The 16010-nt window shown below is 33.1% G+C and overlaps 1 protein-coding gene and 1 long non-coding RNA gene across 2 annotated transcripts in view; both read left to right on the top strand.

Annotated features, from left to right (window-relative positions):
* The first annotated feature begins 1224 nt into the window (after positions 1-1224).
* Positions 1225-2170, top strand: LOC109171140. The gene is made up of 3 exons (XR_002052538.1): positions 1225-1309; positions 1822-1964; positions 2072-2170. It is a non-coding gene; the product is annotated as an uncharacterized LOC109171140 (long non-coding RNA).
* Positions 2171-5688: 3518 nt separating this feature from the next.
* LOC109171100 (putative late blight resistance protein homolog R1B-16) overlaps positions 5689-16010 on the top strand; it is a 20262-nt gene continuing 9940 nt past the window's right edge. Inside the window, exons 1-7 of the mRNA XM_019320231.1 lie at positions 5689-6835; positions 6998-7109; positions 7224-7334; positions 7419-7503; positions 7690-7758; positions 7858-8340; positions 8461-8590. Coding sequence (XP_019175776.1) covers positions 5689-6835; positions 6998-7109; positions 7224-7334; positions 7419-7503; positions 7690-7758; positions 7858-8340; positions 8461-8541 — 2088 coding nt within the window. The 3' untranslated portion in view covers positions 8542-8590. The remainder of the gene's footprint in view (positions 6836-6997; positions 7110-7223; positions 7335-7418; positions 7504-7689; positions 7759-7857; positions 8341-8460; positions 8591-16010) is intronic.

The raw sequence follows: 16010 nt of genomic DNA, 5'->3' as shown, positions 1-16010 counted from the left end.
TAAAGAAAAAAAATCGCGGTGGCATATTTATAAATATATTACAAACTTTACGGGTCTTTACTTATATAGTCAAGACTCCTATTACCAATTCAATGAAGACACGCGTCTTTACTAGCAAGGTAAAGACGCGTATTCCTACGCGTATTTTTTTTTTATAAAAAGTAAATAAAAAACTAAAACCATAGAAATAACATTCTCTCCCCCAAAACCTAGGTTTCCTCCTTTTCTATCTCTCTCCGCCGCACCCTTCTCTCCAAAATCCAAATCCCTAACCTCCGCCGCCTCCGTGCCTCGCCTACTCCAAGCAACCAACGGACCAAGCCGCCTTCGTGGTGCGACTTCCAAGTGAGGCTAATTCTTCATTATATTCTAAGACATTAATATTTGCTGCTTCAGTGTTTAATTTCGGTGTGGTGGTGTTTAATATTTTGTTTGTAATTTGTAATGTCTAAATGGTATGGATACTGGTAGTTCTATGTCATTTAATCTTCTTCTTCTTTCTTGAAAAAAAAAGATGAATTTATATTGTATTAGTAAATGAATTACTCTCTAGATCAATTAGAATTATACATTGGAACTGTGGTATATTTTTCTGCGTAATTGAAATTAAGCATGCAAATTACTATTTAAGCATCGTCATTATTATAATTAGTAGTATTGGTATTATCATTATTTCTACTATTTTTAATTTTATTTTTACTTATAGAAATTATGTTGAATCGTGATGTTTCTAATTAGACTTGAAAGATTGATCAAATATTCTGTTTTATGTAGTCTACTTAATTTTGTTTATGCTAACACAATTATGAATTCTGATGTTTCATATAAAGGTTAAAGAGTGCAAGTATTATACTTTATCTACTAATGTGGCTAGACTAGAAGATATCAGTAGCTTAGAACTATGTTGAACTTGCTGATTTGGTTGTCCTGCAAAGACGAAGTGGGATGCTGGAAAGGGAAGTAGTAGGAATGGACATTGACTCATTCAAATTCTTCTCTAACACTTTGAGCCCTGGTTCTTTTCCACCCTCTTAGACAAGACAATTTCTAGTGTGGAAGTTGATTTGTGCCCATCTTTGTTTGATCATTTCTCCCTTTGTTGGAATGTCACAACTTTTTTGTCTCTTTTGTTTTTCTTTTCAGCAACAGTACCCTTGATATATCATTAGTAGTTGCATATATAACAATTTTCTTATATTATGTTTTAGAATGTTGGTATGCCCAAATGAAGCAGTACAATGATAAGGAACCAGGAGGGGTTCATAGCAATGGTCCTGTTCTTGATGAAGTTCTACTGTCTGACCCAGAGGTAAACATTAAGGATCATTTCATCAAGTAGTCCATAGTTTACCTTTCTTGGAATTAATCTGCATATAGCATCCTTATTCCTTACCTTCAACCATTTTTAAATGAATTGAAATTTCTAAGTAGAATACTTTGGGGTTCGGCTTAGAAGTCACACCCAGAATTGTGTCACCACTTTGTTAGGGTAATTTTGCTGTGCTTAAACACCATTTATGAAAAACGAAAAAGAAAACACACACACACACACCATATCTTGAATGAATTGAAATTTCTTCCTAATGACAAAATTAACCAACCCATATTCTACCACTCTCCATCCTTCAACAATCAAAAATTTCAAAACCTTTACAAGCCAAACACATATTTTCAATCCAAAAACAGCATGGGACTCTATTTAAGGAGAATTTTCTTTTTTAATCCAATTACTAGAGTATACTATTTTGTAATATTTGGTCAGTATGCACAATAATTCAATTCTTTTTTTTTTTTTGTTGCAATATATATAATTCTTTGCAGTTATCTGATGCAATTGAGAATGAAAAGGTGGTGAACAAAACAATTCAAATTTATAATATTGACCGTGCTACTTGTGGCCGCATAGCTGGTGTTATTGCAAAGAAATACGGTGACACTGGTTTTGCTGGGTAGCTTAACATAACGTAATTCCAATCTTATATATAATTGTTGTGATTCTTGCATACATTGAGAAACATATTGTTTTTCTATATCCTTGTAAAACTTAGAAGCTTTGTTGCTACTCATGCAGATTCATAGGGAGTGCTGGGCAGTCATTTGGTTGTTTTTTGACACCTGGAAAGAACATCCGTCTTGTAGGAGAAGCTAATGACTATGTGGGGAAGGTTAGTTCATTAATTTTCTAAAACTATGTGTAGAGCACATTTATCTCTCAAACATAAGCTTAAAAGGATAAAATTTTAGTTAAACACCAAGTGAGTCTCATAGTTTCATTGTGATTAAGTGTTTATTATTCACCTATTTATTATATTTTGTGTTTAATGATTTTTGATTGGATAATAGAATTTTCTGTTGAAACTAATGAATATTATTTTTAGGAAATATAACAATAGGCGTCTTAAAGACGCCTATTGTTATTTTTTTTCGTTAAACACTATACGCGTCTTTACTATACTAGTAAAGACGCGTATAGTCCCGTTTTACGCGGCTTCCAAGCAAAGACGCGACTTTCCGTGTCTGCGCCATACGCGTCTTTACTAGTAAATACGCATATTGTCTAATAGTAAAGACGCGAATGGCTCATTTTGTACTAGTGAGTGGATGCGGTATTAACGTATAATGTTGATAATATGGTGGGTACAAGCCATTAAAACTACTTGCGAATTTAATTGCTTTAACAACTTTGCACATGGACAACTGACACATATGGAACATATATAAAAAATTCATCCATTTGGACAACACATATGGCACATAAATTACAATAGATTTGTGCTGTAAGATTCCGACTTACACAATTACACCTCATTTTATGTTGTCATTATCTAACTCTAATCTTTAATTTACAAATTGCAAAAATTGTTAACATAGAAAAAGAAAAGCTTGTTGAAAATTTGTGGCAAAAATTACATTTTAAGTGGTTATTTAGTGATGCAAATATATATATGGTACACTTTCGATTTGGGTCAAGTCAAAGTGCAATTTAGACGAAGAAATTGATATATTGTATATTCAAAACGGATAATGGTTGAATGAGAAATTGATTGTCAAAGTAGAATCATTTGAATTGGAAAATAGAAATGAGAAAGTTTGAAAGTAGCATTTGTCATACATTATTGGAATACGCAATTGGTTTGCACTAGTATATATAGAATTCTGATCCCTTTTAACAGTTTGAATTGTATAGCATAAATGTTTTTTTTTTCTCTTGTGCATGAGGGGAGTGCACCGGCGACATGCATACACAAATATAGTCTGAAAATTGACATATTTTTCCAACTGAAATGAAAAGTGACTGGGCACCTTTAGGGAATATGCCACTCGTCAGAAAATAAGTTAACTTCTCGGATGTACTATATCTGAGAAGTGGATTCAACTTTTTAGTATGTAACCTTAGGGAATTTACTTTCCAGGTAAAGTGACCTTGGACAAGTTAATGTTTTGAGCAAGTTACCGAGGCTTGAGGTGTTCAAGTTAATGACTTCCGACATTGGCAAAAAGTGGGTACTATCATATATAGAAGTTTGTCGAGTTAATACAAGTTGGGGTCCTCCGAGTATAGTGACACCGGCACGTGTAGTCCTAAACTTTCAATTTAACCACACATGGTCCTTCAACGTTCAAATTTAACCAATCGTGGTCCTTCTCTCAGTTTACGTAAGGGCAAACTTAGGACCAAGGTTGATTAAAAATTTGGAAATTAAATGGCCATGAATGGTTAACTTGAAAGTTGAAGGACCATGAATGATTAAATTTGAAAGTTGAATGGCTATGAGTGGTTAAATTGAAAGTTTAGGATTAAATTAACGTGACAGTGCCACTATACTCGGAGGATCTCGACTGGTATTAACTCAAGTTTGTCTCACATTGGAATGAGGAGTGTGTTTACACTGGTATATATACAATTCATATTTAGAAGAAAGTTGAATTGTATAGTATAAATACTTACTAAAGAAGTTTGAAGTGGTTCCCATTATCTATTGCTATTTATTTGCTTATACGACAAATTTGCTTTATCGACTTATTAAACACCTACAAAACTATCAAGTGGCTTGTGGTTCATTGGTACTCGGTTGTTCTTTTAAGTGGGAGGTGAAAGGTTTGAACTTTATTTGAGGCAAGTAGTATGTATATAGGATATCTCCTTCCTTAAAAAAAAAAAAAAAAAACACCTACAAAACTAAAAGTCAATGCTGCCATCTTCTAATTAATTAGACCCACTTGCCATCTTTTAATTAGACTCCTTCAACACCACAATGCTGCCATCTTCTAATTAGACTTATTTTACACCACATTGCATCCATCTTCTAATTAATTAATTAGACCCACTTGCCATCTTCTAATTAGACTTATTCAACACCACAATGCTGCCATATATCTTCTAATTAATTAGACCCATGCCACTTTATCGGCTTATTCAACACCTACAAAACTAAAAGAACTAAAAGTCAATGCCCATTTTCTAATTAGACCAACTTTATCCACTTATTCAGCAGTATTACGATCCTAGATAGGACCGTAGCGGATAAAAAACTTTTTGAGTAGACTTCTGACTCCCTAATTGTGTTCGAGTCACGGTAAATTCCAATTTTACACTTTAAACGTGTGAGAGCTCCAAAAAGAATAGCTAAAATAGTAAAATAACAATATATTACCAAATTCCATGCATCGTGCTTATGCTAATCTTTACACCAACACCAACAGAGATAGAGAGAGATAGACCAGAGATAGAATGACTTGTGAATCGCTAAGATCCAACAATTTCTGTAATAGATATTATGATTTCTATCCTAAGTAACAAGTTATTTTTCTAAATTTGACTCGCTTCACGGATCCCCATTCAATTAATGAGCACTCAATGATTATTGCACCAATAGTAATGTTATCAATGCAATATTATCTAGCCTCTGTGGTTCATGTTCAGTTGAGTTACCATGATTTACATCCTCCCAAATGCTCTGTCGAGTCGGAGTGTGGGGGCCTAACCCTTAGGGTTGTGGTTCAACCTTTGGAAGAATGAATCACAAAGGCAAAATAGTCATAAGTCACGAACCAAACGGACGAAACTCCCATCTAGCTTCCTCAAATTTAGGGAAACCTTTTTCCTTACAAAAAAGTTTTTCATCCAACCAAACACTCCTAATTTAGGGAAATCTTTTTCCTTACAAAAAATTTTTCCATCCAACCAAACACTCCTGGTATTTTGTTTTCCATGAAAAATTAGTATGACAATCATTCAAAATCCAACCAAACAGTGACTTTAATATTCTTAGTAATTTCTTTTCTACCAATCATATAATGTAATTAGTTCTTTCTGTAATTTATTTTCCATGAAATTTCAATTCTAATCCTCTTCAGATATTTTTTGACGAACCAGGCCATATGAAATTTGCAAATTTAGAAGATAATATTGCATTGATATTCTCATTTTGCTGAGATGAAACTATTTCAAATCAATCGAAATTTAGTCATGTCAATGGAACTTCGCTATTTGATTGATTGGTGGAAAAAATAAAATTATAAAATAAATTAAAATAATCAGCAGGCCATCCCTAGCTACTTCTGAATTATTCCACCAATAATTGAAATTTTATTGCACTGTCAGATCAGTGGCATTACCCAATTCCACTAATCTTGCTTCTGCTAATCTTCACACCTACACCAACAAAGATAGAGATAGAGAAAAAAATGGCTTGTGTAGCAGTAAATTCTCTTATCAGAACATTAGAGCTTGAGTTCTTGCAACCTGAGCCTCGTCCAATCCTACAACAAATGGAACTCATCCCTCTTAACAAAGAACTGATCCAATCTCTCCAAGCAAATCTTGGTTTTCTGATACAACTGTTCGACGAGTTCAGAATGGATGGTGTTGAAGCAATTAAAGAGTTGGAAACAAAGCTCAGAGATGTAGCTTTCGGAGTAGAAGATGAAATTGAATTCTTTGTGGTAGATCTCTATAAAGAAGGTGACGATGAAATGGGACAAGGGGACACTGAAGCCAGAAAAACCCAGCATTCTCATAGACTTAGTCATGTATTGCAACAAGCAATAGAAGACATTGATGCCATTAAAGAAGAGGTGGAGAAAGTCATGATGGAGTACAAGCATGACATAGCTGCGCAAGGAAGGAAGACTACACTTGATGTTATTCCAAAATCTGATGATGAAGTTGCCAAGATGGCCGGTTCCGGTTCCGGTTCCTCCAATCATGCTTCACACACTGAGGATATAATGGTCGGGAAAGACAATGAGTTCGAGATTATAAGGAAGATGTTAATACAACATCCATCTATAGAACGGAATGTTGTCTCAATTCAAGGTATGGGAGGAATCGGCAAGACAACGTTAGCTAGACGAGTTTATGAAAATCAATCAATTGTCTCCCACTTTGACAAACGACTATGGGTTGTTGTATCACAACATCACAATAAGAGGCAAATGCTCATAGGTCTTCTTGGTTCTAAAGACGATGATCTACACAACAGCAGTGATGATGACCTAGCATTACGGCTCTACCAAAGTTTGAAGGGTCAAAGGTACTTGGTAGTGATGGATGATGTATGGAGCATAGAGTCATGGAATGATGTTAAATCTTGCTTTCCAGATGATGTAAATGGGAGTCGAGTATTGTTGACTACTCGCGTTGCAGAGGTGGCTACTTGTATTGGCTCTACCAATTACTTCTCCCATCAATTGCAGTTCTTAGATCAAGGTGAAAGTTGGGATCTATTTCGTAAAAAGGCATGCAAATCTCATGGTGTTGAATTTGAGATAATTGGGAGACCAATTGTTGAGATATGTAAAGGACTGCCTTTGGCAATTGTTGTGGTAGCAGGTTTATTTTCAAAACTCAACACACTAGATGAGTGGAAAAATACTGCTAATGCTCTAATAAGTTCTTCAACATCAACTCTAGATGATGAAGAATGTTGGAGAATCCTCTCATTGAGTTATAGTCACTTGTCCCATAATTTGAAAGCTTGTTTTTTATACTTAGGAGTTTTCCCAGAAGATTATACGATCGGGGCTAACAACCTTGCAAGGTTATGGGCTGCCGAAGGACTTTTAAAGGCATTCAAGAATGAGAGTTATGAAGCGGTGGCTAAAAGGTACATAAATGAACTTATGGATAGAAACTTAATTCTTGTAAGCAAAAGAAGTAGTTGTGGAAGAAAAATTAAAGAGTTTAGATTACATGATTTATTGCATGCCTTTTGTGTAAGAGAAGGTCAGAACCAGAGTCTTTTGCATGTTGTGGATGAAAGTGGTTCCAATTTCCCCCAGAAAGGTGTCCGTTGGATAAGGGTGTCCGTTGAAGATTTTGACATCTCTGGGTTACATTCTCTGTCAAAACACTGTCGGTCCATCTTTTATTTTGTGCAGTCATCCATAGATTCAATAACTTTGGAATTTTTCAGCCTATTGAGGGTACTCTATATTCATCAATTCCATTGGCGAAGTCCGACTGTTCATATCCATTTGAGATACCTTTCGATATACAAGGTATTTAAATCTTATGAGGCACTTAATCGTGATGATTTATTATTCTCCAACGCTTGGAATCTTCAAACATATCAAGTGTGTACAGGCTTAGAATTGGTGCATTTGAAGTTCCCACAACTACAGTATATTATGAGTGGTGTATTATTTCGTGGAGCTTTTCCCAAATCTGTTCATCAAAACTTGCAGGTGATTTATAGATTGCCGCCTAGATATTGCGACCAAGATTCCTTAACAAAAGTTCCATACCTAAAGAAGGTAAATATTATTATAGGCAAAACCGATGATTGCGGTAAGAACCTTGTCTGTTTACCGCAGCTCGAGAGTTTGTCTTTTAGTGTTGATATATTTATCCAGAGGATCTGTGGAATTCCGGAGGATATGGCTCAAATCATAAACAATATTCTTCTCTTGAAAAACATTAGGAAGCTGAAGTTTGATTTTATGAAATTTAAGAAATCTGAGTGGAAGGAAATTAATGTTTTGAGCAAGTTACCGAGGCTTGAGGTGCTCAAGTTGGGTGTTGACGAGCTTGGCAAAAAGTGGGAAGTACCAGAAAATGTGAAATTCTGCCACTTAGTTTGTTTGAAAATTTCGTATGGTAATCTCAAGTATTGGGAAGTGGGTGCTCATAATTTTCCAAAACTTGAGCGCCTATGCCTTTACGATTGCTCTGAATTGAGAGAGATCCCGAATAGCTTTGCAGAAATTCCAACATTGAACTTAATCGAATTAGAGATGTGTCATCCTTCTGCAGTGATGTCAGCCAAGCAAATTCAGGCTGAACAGCATGACTATGGAAACGAGAATATGGTTGTCATTGAGATAGACACAACACAGGTCTCTCGATCAATCTCCATTTCTTTTTCTCAATTCCTTTAAATTTTCTCCCAACTTCATTTAGTTTCATCACATCCTAATTTATTTTCTTCATTCATTCATGACAACCTCGCTCTCTAGCTTGAAGAAGATGACTCCGATGAAGGCGAGTTTGATGAAGATGACTCTCATGAAGGCGAGTTTGATGAGGTTGAGGAGTAGATGATGCAAAGCTATAGCAAAGAAAGAGTCTAAAGCTGCTAATTATAGAGTAGATGTGGATTTAAGGCTTGCTTAATTGATTTAAGAATTGTAAAAATATTTTGATTAAACAATATTAATAATGAATTCTTTTAACTTCAACGTAGCTGCATTAGCTTGGTCTGATCTTCTTGATCTAATATTTATAACCAGAGTAAGCTACCTATCCCTCCAAAATTTTCTCTTACAAGTTACAATCTTCCCTTCCTTACATGACATTTTCTAATTGCGTAATTAAATTTCTTTTTAACTAATAGTGTGATCGAGACAAAAACCCACAGACAAACGGACCACTCCTATACTTGATATATTGTCAAGGGTAATTAAATTTCACTTGCATGGGCAGCTCAATTGGTCACAAGGGTGAAACTTTGAAATAATGACCAGGGATCGAGTCTCACCAATAATAGTGTGGGAGTAACCTCTCAAAGTGAGGGGAGTTATTTGTGTGCAGTGAGCACTGATTTAGCCTTTGTGGTTCATGTTCAGTTGAGTTTACCATGATTTACATCCTCCCAAATGCCTCTGTCGGGTCGTAGTTGTTTTTTCCCTCCCTCAAAGTACCAACAGCGGTGGGGAATCACAGGGGCTATATGTGCACCATTTTGATAATTGAGGGGCAACATTTACACCACTCATAATTCAAGGGTGACATTGATAACTGACATATTATAGAGGGACATTTTTTACAATTTTCTCTTTTATTAAGAGGTCAGTGAACCTGAGACCTTCTCCAGTGAAGGCGCCAAACGCCATTTTAGCGGAGAATTTGGCGCTGATCCTTCTCCAAGAAAGGCGCCAAATGCTCCGCCAAAATAGCGTTGGTCTACAGTGCAGCGCCATATTTTTCGTTGCATTGTAGAGAACGGCAAAATGGTGTGAAGAAAAGAAATACCAAGTTTGCCCTTTGTTTTTTTTAATTAATTCCTTTTGTATTCTTATTTTGTTTTAATGAATTTATATATTTTGTTAAATACATAAACATAAAATTTGAATAATAAAAAATAAATTATATCATTTGAAAGATCTCATCAAGACGATAATTAAAACAAGCCTAATAATATATATAGATTAATTAGAAATTAAAGTACATAAAACATAATTTTCATAAAATTAAACTGAATACATCCGAAATTAAACAAGAATTTGATATACGTAGAGATGAAGCTACTCTATTTGAAGAATTTCTTGCTCGACATAGACAAATAAAAGATAGAGAAGCGCATTATGCACTTCGTAATGCATTAATTGAGCATCTGTAGGAACAATATGGTAATTTTGAAAATTAAATGTAATAGTTGTTATATATTATATTATTGTGGAATAAAAATATTATTTGCATTACAATTAAATTTTATATTAAAAAATTAAAATTTTAATTTATGAGAAAACAAATTATTTTTGTCAACCAATGTTTTAATATTATGTCTTGTTTTGATCAACTTGTTTGTCATTTTATTAAGAGGTTAGGAACCTGATAGCCCATACCTTAGCTAGGGCAACAGGCTCTCAGTCTAATTCTCACATGTGTGACATGTCGCTCCTGACTATATTCGTCCTCTCTTATCGCAGTTTAATTAATATAGTTTTGATTTTGGTTTTCAAAAAATAAAAAATAAATGGTGCGGGGCAAAACTTTGTGTGAAACCACCTCACAAATTCTTATCCATGATATGTGTCGAGTTGTAGACAACTAGGTGAGATGCTCAATGAAGGCACACTTTGTAAGTATCACAATTTTAGACTTTTAGTTATAAGGCTCTGTTTGGTAGAGCTTATTTAGGAACTTATAGCTTATTTTAAGCTCATAATAAGCTATAAGTTCTGTATGGTAATGTTCCCAAAATAAGCTCATAGCTTAAAATAAGAGCTTATTTTCGATCGCTACTTTAGGTAGCGTTTCAAAATAAGCTCCTAGCTTCCTAACTTTTTTTTCCATCTTTATCCTTATTATTTTAAAGAAACATAATTTATCCTTCCCAATTAAAACCTTTTTCTCTTTTCCTTTATCCGCAACTTTCATTGCAAATATTATTATTATTATTATTATTATTATTATTATTATTATTATTATTATTATTATTATTATTGTTATTATTTTTATTGTTGTTATTGTTGTTATTGTTGTTATTGTTGTTATTGTTGTATTGTTATTGTTATTGTTATTATTGTTATTGTTATTGTTATTATTATTATTATTATTATTATTATTATTATTATTATTATTATTATTAGATTTGCAACAATATTACTACTTCATTATGAGATGCTAGATTATGATTATACTAATAGTTTTATTTTAAAATGTTCATTTTTTTTAAAGACAAATTGTTAAATTTCAATATGTAAACAAACTAATTTAAATTTTATGAAGATGTCCTTTTTAGTCTTTTTACATTTATCAGCTTATCAAAAAGCTATGTTTACCAAACACTTTCAATCATAACAGCTAGCTTAACAACTCTTCAGTTTTCAGCTCTGAGCTTATAGCTTTTCAGCTTTCATCTCATTTTCAGCTTTCAACTCCTAGCTTATAGCTTTTCAGCTAGGTTTGCCAAACAGAGCCTAAGTATTACAATATTTATCATTAGTAACAATCCATTTTATCATAAATAGTATCACAATTTCACATATAAGTATTACAATATCTATTATATATAAAGATTTATTTTTAATTCAAATTGGTATTAAACTTTGTACAATACATATTGTAATATTTATCATAAATAACATTTCATATATAAGTATTACAATATTTACATTAGAATTACACTTTGTAAGTATCACAATTTCAATTATAAGTATTACAATATTTATCATTAGTAACAATCATTTTTACTCTAAACTAGTATTTTCACCCATGCGATGCCCGGAAAGGATTTGTTATAATATATTAAGAATATTTTGATCGATATATAATTATTTAAATTATAACATCAAATACAGAGTATTATATAGTGCAATTGAAGATATGGTTTGGATCGTTTATGTTTGTTGATGTTATTATTGCTTGAATTCGAGTAAGTAATTGCTCAAATTAATAGTTAATGTGTAGATGTACGCATGCGGTGCTATAACTTTAGATATTTTTATATATCATTGTTTAGGATTTTTATAAATTGGGCAAATGTGTTCGATCTCTAGCAACTTAGTTATAGTAATCAATTACTATCCTAATTTATTTGTATAAAGGATATATTTTTGTCTAGATATATAACAATTTTGTCATTTTGAAAAAAAAAAATATCATCGATTGTATTTACATATTATTGAAAACCTCTTTGCGTCAAACCTATGCTAGTTTGACATAATACTTGTAATTTGTGAATGAATATATTGTTTCATGCTTTGTCTTCAACGATTCCTTGTCATACACCAACGCTTCAGCTATCAACATGGTTTCACTCAAATCTATGCTAGTTTCGTCTGAAATTGGCATATCTGAAAAGTCCTTCAGGCTCTTCCCCCACAAAGATAGCAACTTCTCTAACTCCACCAAAGCAAACTGTTTTTTTATCTGAATCCCATAACATCAACTCTTAAAAGGAAAAAATAAATAAATTAGTTTATTTATAAATAATGAAAAGTAAATAACAAAGTCGAATAAATAGATTGGAGTAAACTAAATATCATTGATTCAATATTAAGTAGTGACAGAAAAATAGGAATATGAATTTTAATATTGTTGTATTTTTAATATTAAATAGATTGCACAATATAATATTTGTTGTTATAATTTATATTTTTTTTTTCTTTGAAAATTACTGGCTCTATTACATTGTAGTATCTGTTCATATACTTTCTCAACCTACTGAAACACAAAGAACAAATAGCGCCTCTACTGAGGTTCGAACTTATAATCTTCCAAATGGAAGTCCAACCCGGGTACCATTAGACCACAATTTCGTGCAATGAAAGGGTGAAAATACTAGAATTCTAAGAATATTTGAATCGATATACAATTATATAAATTCTAATAAACAATATTATATTGTGCAATTGATTAAATGGGTTAGACCGATTATGTTTTTTGATATTATCCTTACTTGAATTCAAACAAATAATTGCCCAATTACCTATGTGATGCACGGATAAAATTTTTATTATATATTTAGATAATAAAATTAAAGAAATTATAAACAATTCTAATATTTAAAAATGTAGATTTATTTGATTATAAGATTAGTGTAAAAGTATGACTCAATTAATTGAATACTATATGACTCGTTTGTCTGCAATTATCATAAAAATTGATATATAATATGATTTATGTAATTATACTATTACTAAAATAAATAGGAGAAAAAAGGATAAATAGTTTAATTGTAATTATTATTAAAATAAATCCAACGATCCATGTTTAGCTTAATTACCATAATAATAATTAGTCAATTATATTAATATCTGTGCAATTATATTTGTATACCTTAAATATATTCATTTTCACCATATCGTCTTTACTTTTTTTTTTTTCCTTCTCCTCTATATATGAATGGATTAATTGTAATTATTATATCATGGTTGCAAAAATCGCGCCTAGGCGCTAGGCGCCGCCCGGTCGCGGCAAGGAAGGCCAGAATCGGCCTCCTCCGCGGTCGGGCGGCTAGGCGGCCGCCTAGCCGGCTAAACCGCCCTTTTTAAAAAAAAATTAGGATTTTTGTAAAGTGTGAAAACTTTGGCAAGGCATAACTTTCGACTCGGTTATCCGTTTTGGATAAATTTTTTTTTGAAATCGTGTATTTTTTTTTTTACTCGGTGCCCCACCAATTTCTCAAAAAATGCTTCTTTTGCTCTTAATTTTAGTTTTTTTTAATGTATTTAGATGGTTTCAACAATATTTTAAACAATTTTATAGACACTTAAATAAATAGTTTCTAAGAAAAAACTATGGGAACCTTATGTTGTATTAGAAAATTTTTACAATTTTTAGTTAAAATTTTTTAATTAAAAAAAATAATTAATCGGGCAACTAGGCGCCGAAAAATTAGCGCCTTGGTGGCGCCTAACGTATTTTGCAATTTTGTATTCTGTAAAAAAAATCCAACGACCCATGTGTAATTGTAATTATACTAATATCCTTGTAATTATTAGCTTAGTTAATATAATAATAATAATTAATCAAGTATAGTAATATTTGTTCAAATGCGATGAGGGCTTTAGGTGCGGCGGAATTTCAGAATACACCAACAATATTAATAACATGCACCAACAGTGTAAGGGAAACACACTACAAAAAAAAAAAAACAAAAAAAAACAAAAAAAAAACAAAAAAAAAAAACAAAAAACAAAAAATACACAACAAATCTAAAAAATACACCATATAACTCACCACCCCAAATGGTGTATTTCTGAACACGATATGGTATTTTTAATCACACCTAATGGTCTGTTTTTGGTAATGCGTACCTAATTTGTGTGTGTTTTAGTGGTGTATTTTCTTAATGTTGATGGTGTATATTTATTGAACTATTGGTGACGACGCACCGTAAGACACCGCCGCACTTGAACCCCTCTCTCTCTCTCTCTCTCTCTCTCTCTCTATATATATATATATATATATATATATATATATATATATATATATATATATATATATATATATATATATATATATATATTTTTTTTTTTTTTTTTTTTTTGTTCCTGTGAGGTTAGCATTGGCAGGTGAGGTCGTGAGGCTCAATCTTGTACGTTTATTTGCATCTTTGGACGTCCCGGATTTATTCTAACATATTACCCTGTACGCTGCTTAATTTGTAGAATTAGGGGCAGTAATGTCTTTTTGTTTGTATTTTTATTAGACTGCAATAATTACACCCGATTTTGTGGGCTTGTGCAGGTTAATTATGGTTAAATCAGATTTTAGGATTTTTAGTTTTTTATTCCCGTCTCTTCGTCTTCTTTTCTGTGCAGTTTGGGTATCTTCTTATCGACAGGCAGTCCGCATCTTGCGATTTAAGGTAGTAGTTTAAGCATAAGGGTGAATAAGTAATTGTAATATTGGAGCTATTTTTGGATACAAATAAATTGGAATATATTCCATCTGAAGGCTCACCTGATTAGATATATATTAACAGTAATATATATTATTAATATTGTGGTGAGAGATGTAGTAAAGCAATCGTTTTGCAGAAACCTAGTGAAGTCGTTGTATTTTCCGGCCACGGTGATGGCGAATACGGCTTCAGGTATGTGCAGCCGTACTAGTTTTGCTTTGGAGGATGTTCTTACGTCTGTGCTGTTATTATGTTTTTAGTGAGTGTGTTTGTATGTTATAGTGTATGCAGTTGATGGCGTGTGTTTAGTGAGTGCATGTAGATGGCGTTCGTTGAATTAACATTACGTTAAATAGGTACCGCACAGGTTTAAAATTGTTTTATAGGCAACACGACATGTGTTTTGATATGAAAAGTGATTGGACATGTGTTTTTGGACGTTTGTGCGAAACTAGGTTATAGATTTTTATTTCTGGAAAAACAGAATACATAGGGACGTCGTATGTTGCTGAACTTTTCAAATAGCCTGTGCAATTTAGTTTTATGTCTGTGCAAGATATTTGCAAGATTGAGTTTGGCCTTTGCAAGTTAGTTTCTAAGCCTGTGCAAGTTAGTTTATAAAGATGTGTATGCTAGTTTCTTAGCCTGTGCAAGTTAGTTTTAAGTCTGTGCACATGACTTTTGTAGAGAGTGCAAGATATGTGCAAGTTATTTGTTTAGCCTATGCAAGATACTGCAGAGCGGAAGGAAATGACCGACCTTTTAATTGTCAGAAATTGTGTAGCGAACTTAAAGTTGATGAAAGTTAGTGCATGTATATTGATGTTTAAAATGTAACCTATTTACGTGATTCGGTGTTAGACGAGACAATTTATATAAATAAATTTTATTATTAAACCACACGAAGATTAATGAGTGCGTTGGCAAGCATTTAAGCGCTTCAATTGCGAAACCAAGTGCTTTGGCGAAGCACGAGTGTTCAGATATGGGAATTTAACCACACCATCCCCACTGAACGCCACCTGCGCACCATCCAAAGGCGGTTGTACTTGAGCTGAGGTAGACACCGCAACGGGGGCAACTGGTGGAGAGTCAACTTGCATACCATCGACAACCGGTTGTACATGAGCCGAGGTACACACCGCGACGGGCGGGACTGGTGGAACCACTTGAGTAGTAGGTGAACCTGCACCGAAGGGGCTACAAACACCTTTGAATCGTTCTCTACAAGGAAGACAACGAAACGAGATAACTTTCCCGGCCTTAAAAAAAAAGTTGAAACAAAATCACAAGCAAGGTAATTCACACATGCCATAACAACGCACTGCACACCAGAAAATACAAAAGACCAAAAATAGATGACCTACTGCAAAGAGTATGTATTGTCTACTCTACCACCAAAAACATTTTTTATTAAAAAAAAAAAAAAGAAAA

The sequence above is a fragment of the Ipomoea nil genome, unplaced genomic scaffold, assembly GCF_001879475.1.
Source record: "Ipomoea nil cultivar Tokyo-kokei standard unplaced genomic scaffold, Asagao_1.1 scaffold3394, whole genome shotgun sequence".
NCBI classification, from domain to species: domain Eukaryota; kingdom Viridiplantae; phylum Streptophyta; class Magnoliopsida; order Solanales; family Convolvulaceae; genus Ipomoea; species Ipomoea nil.
Note: the sequence above shows the minus strand (reverse complement) of the source record. Positions and strands in the feature narration are given on the sequence as shown.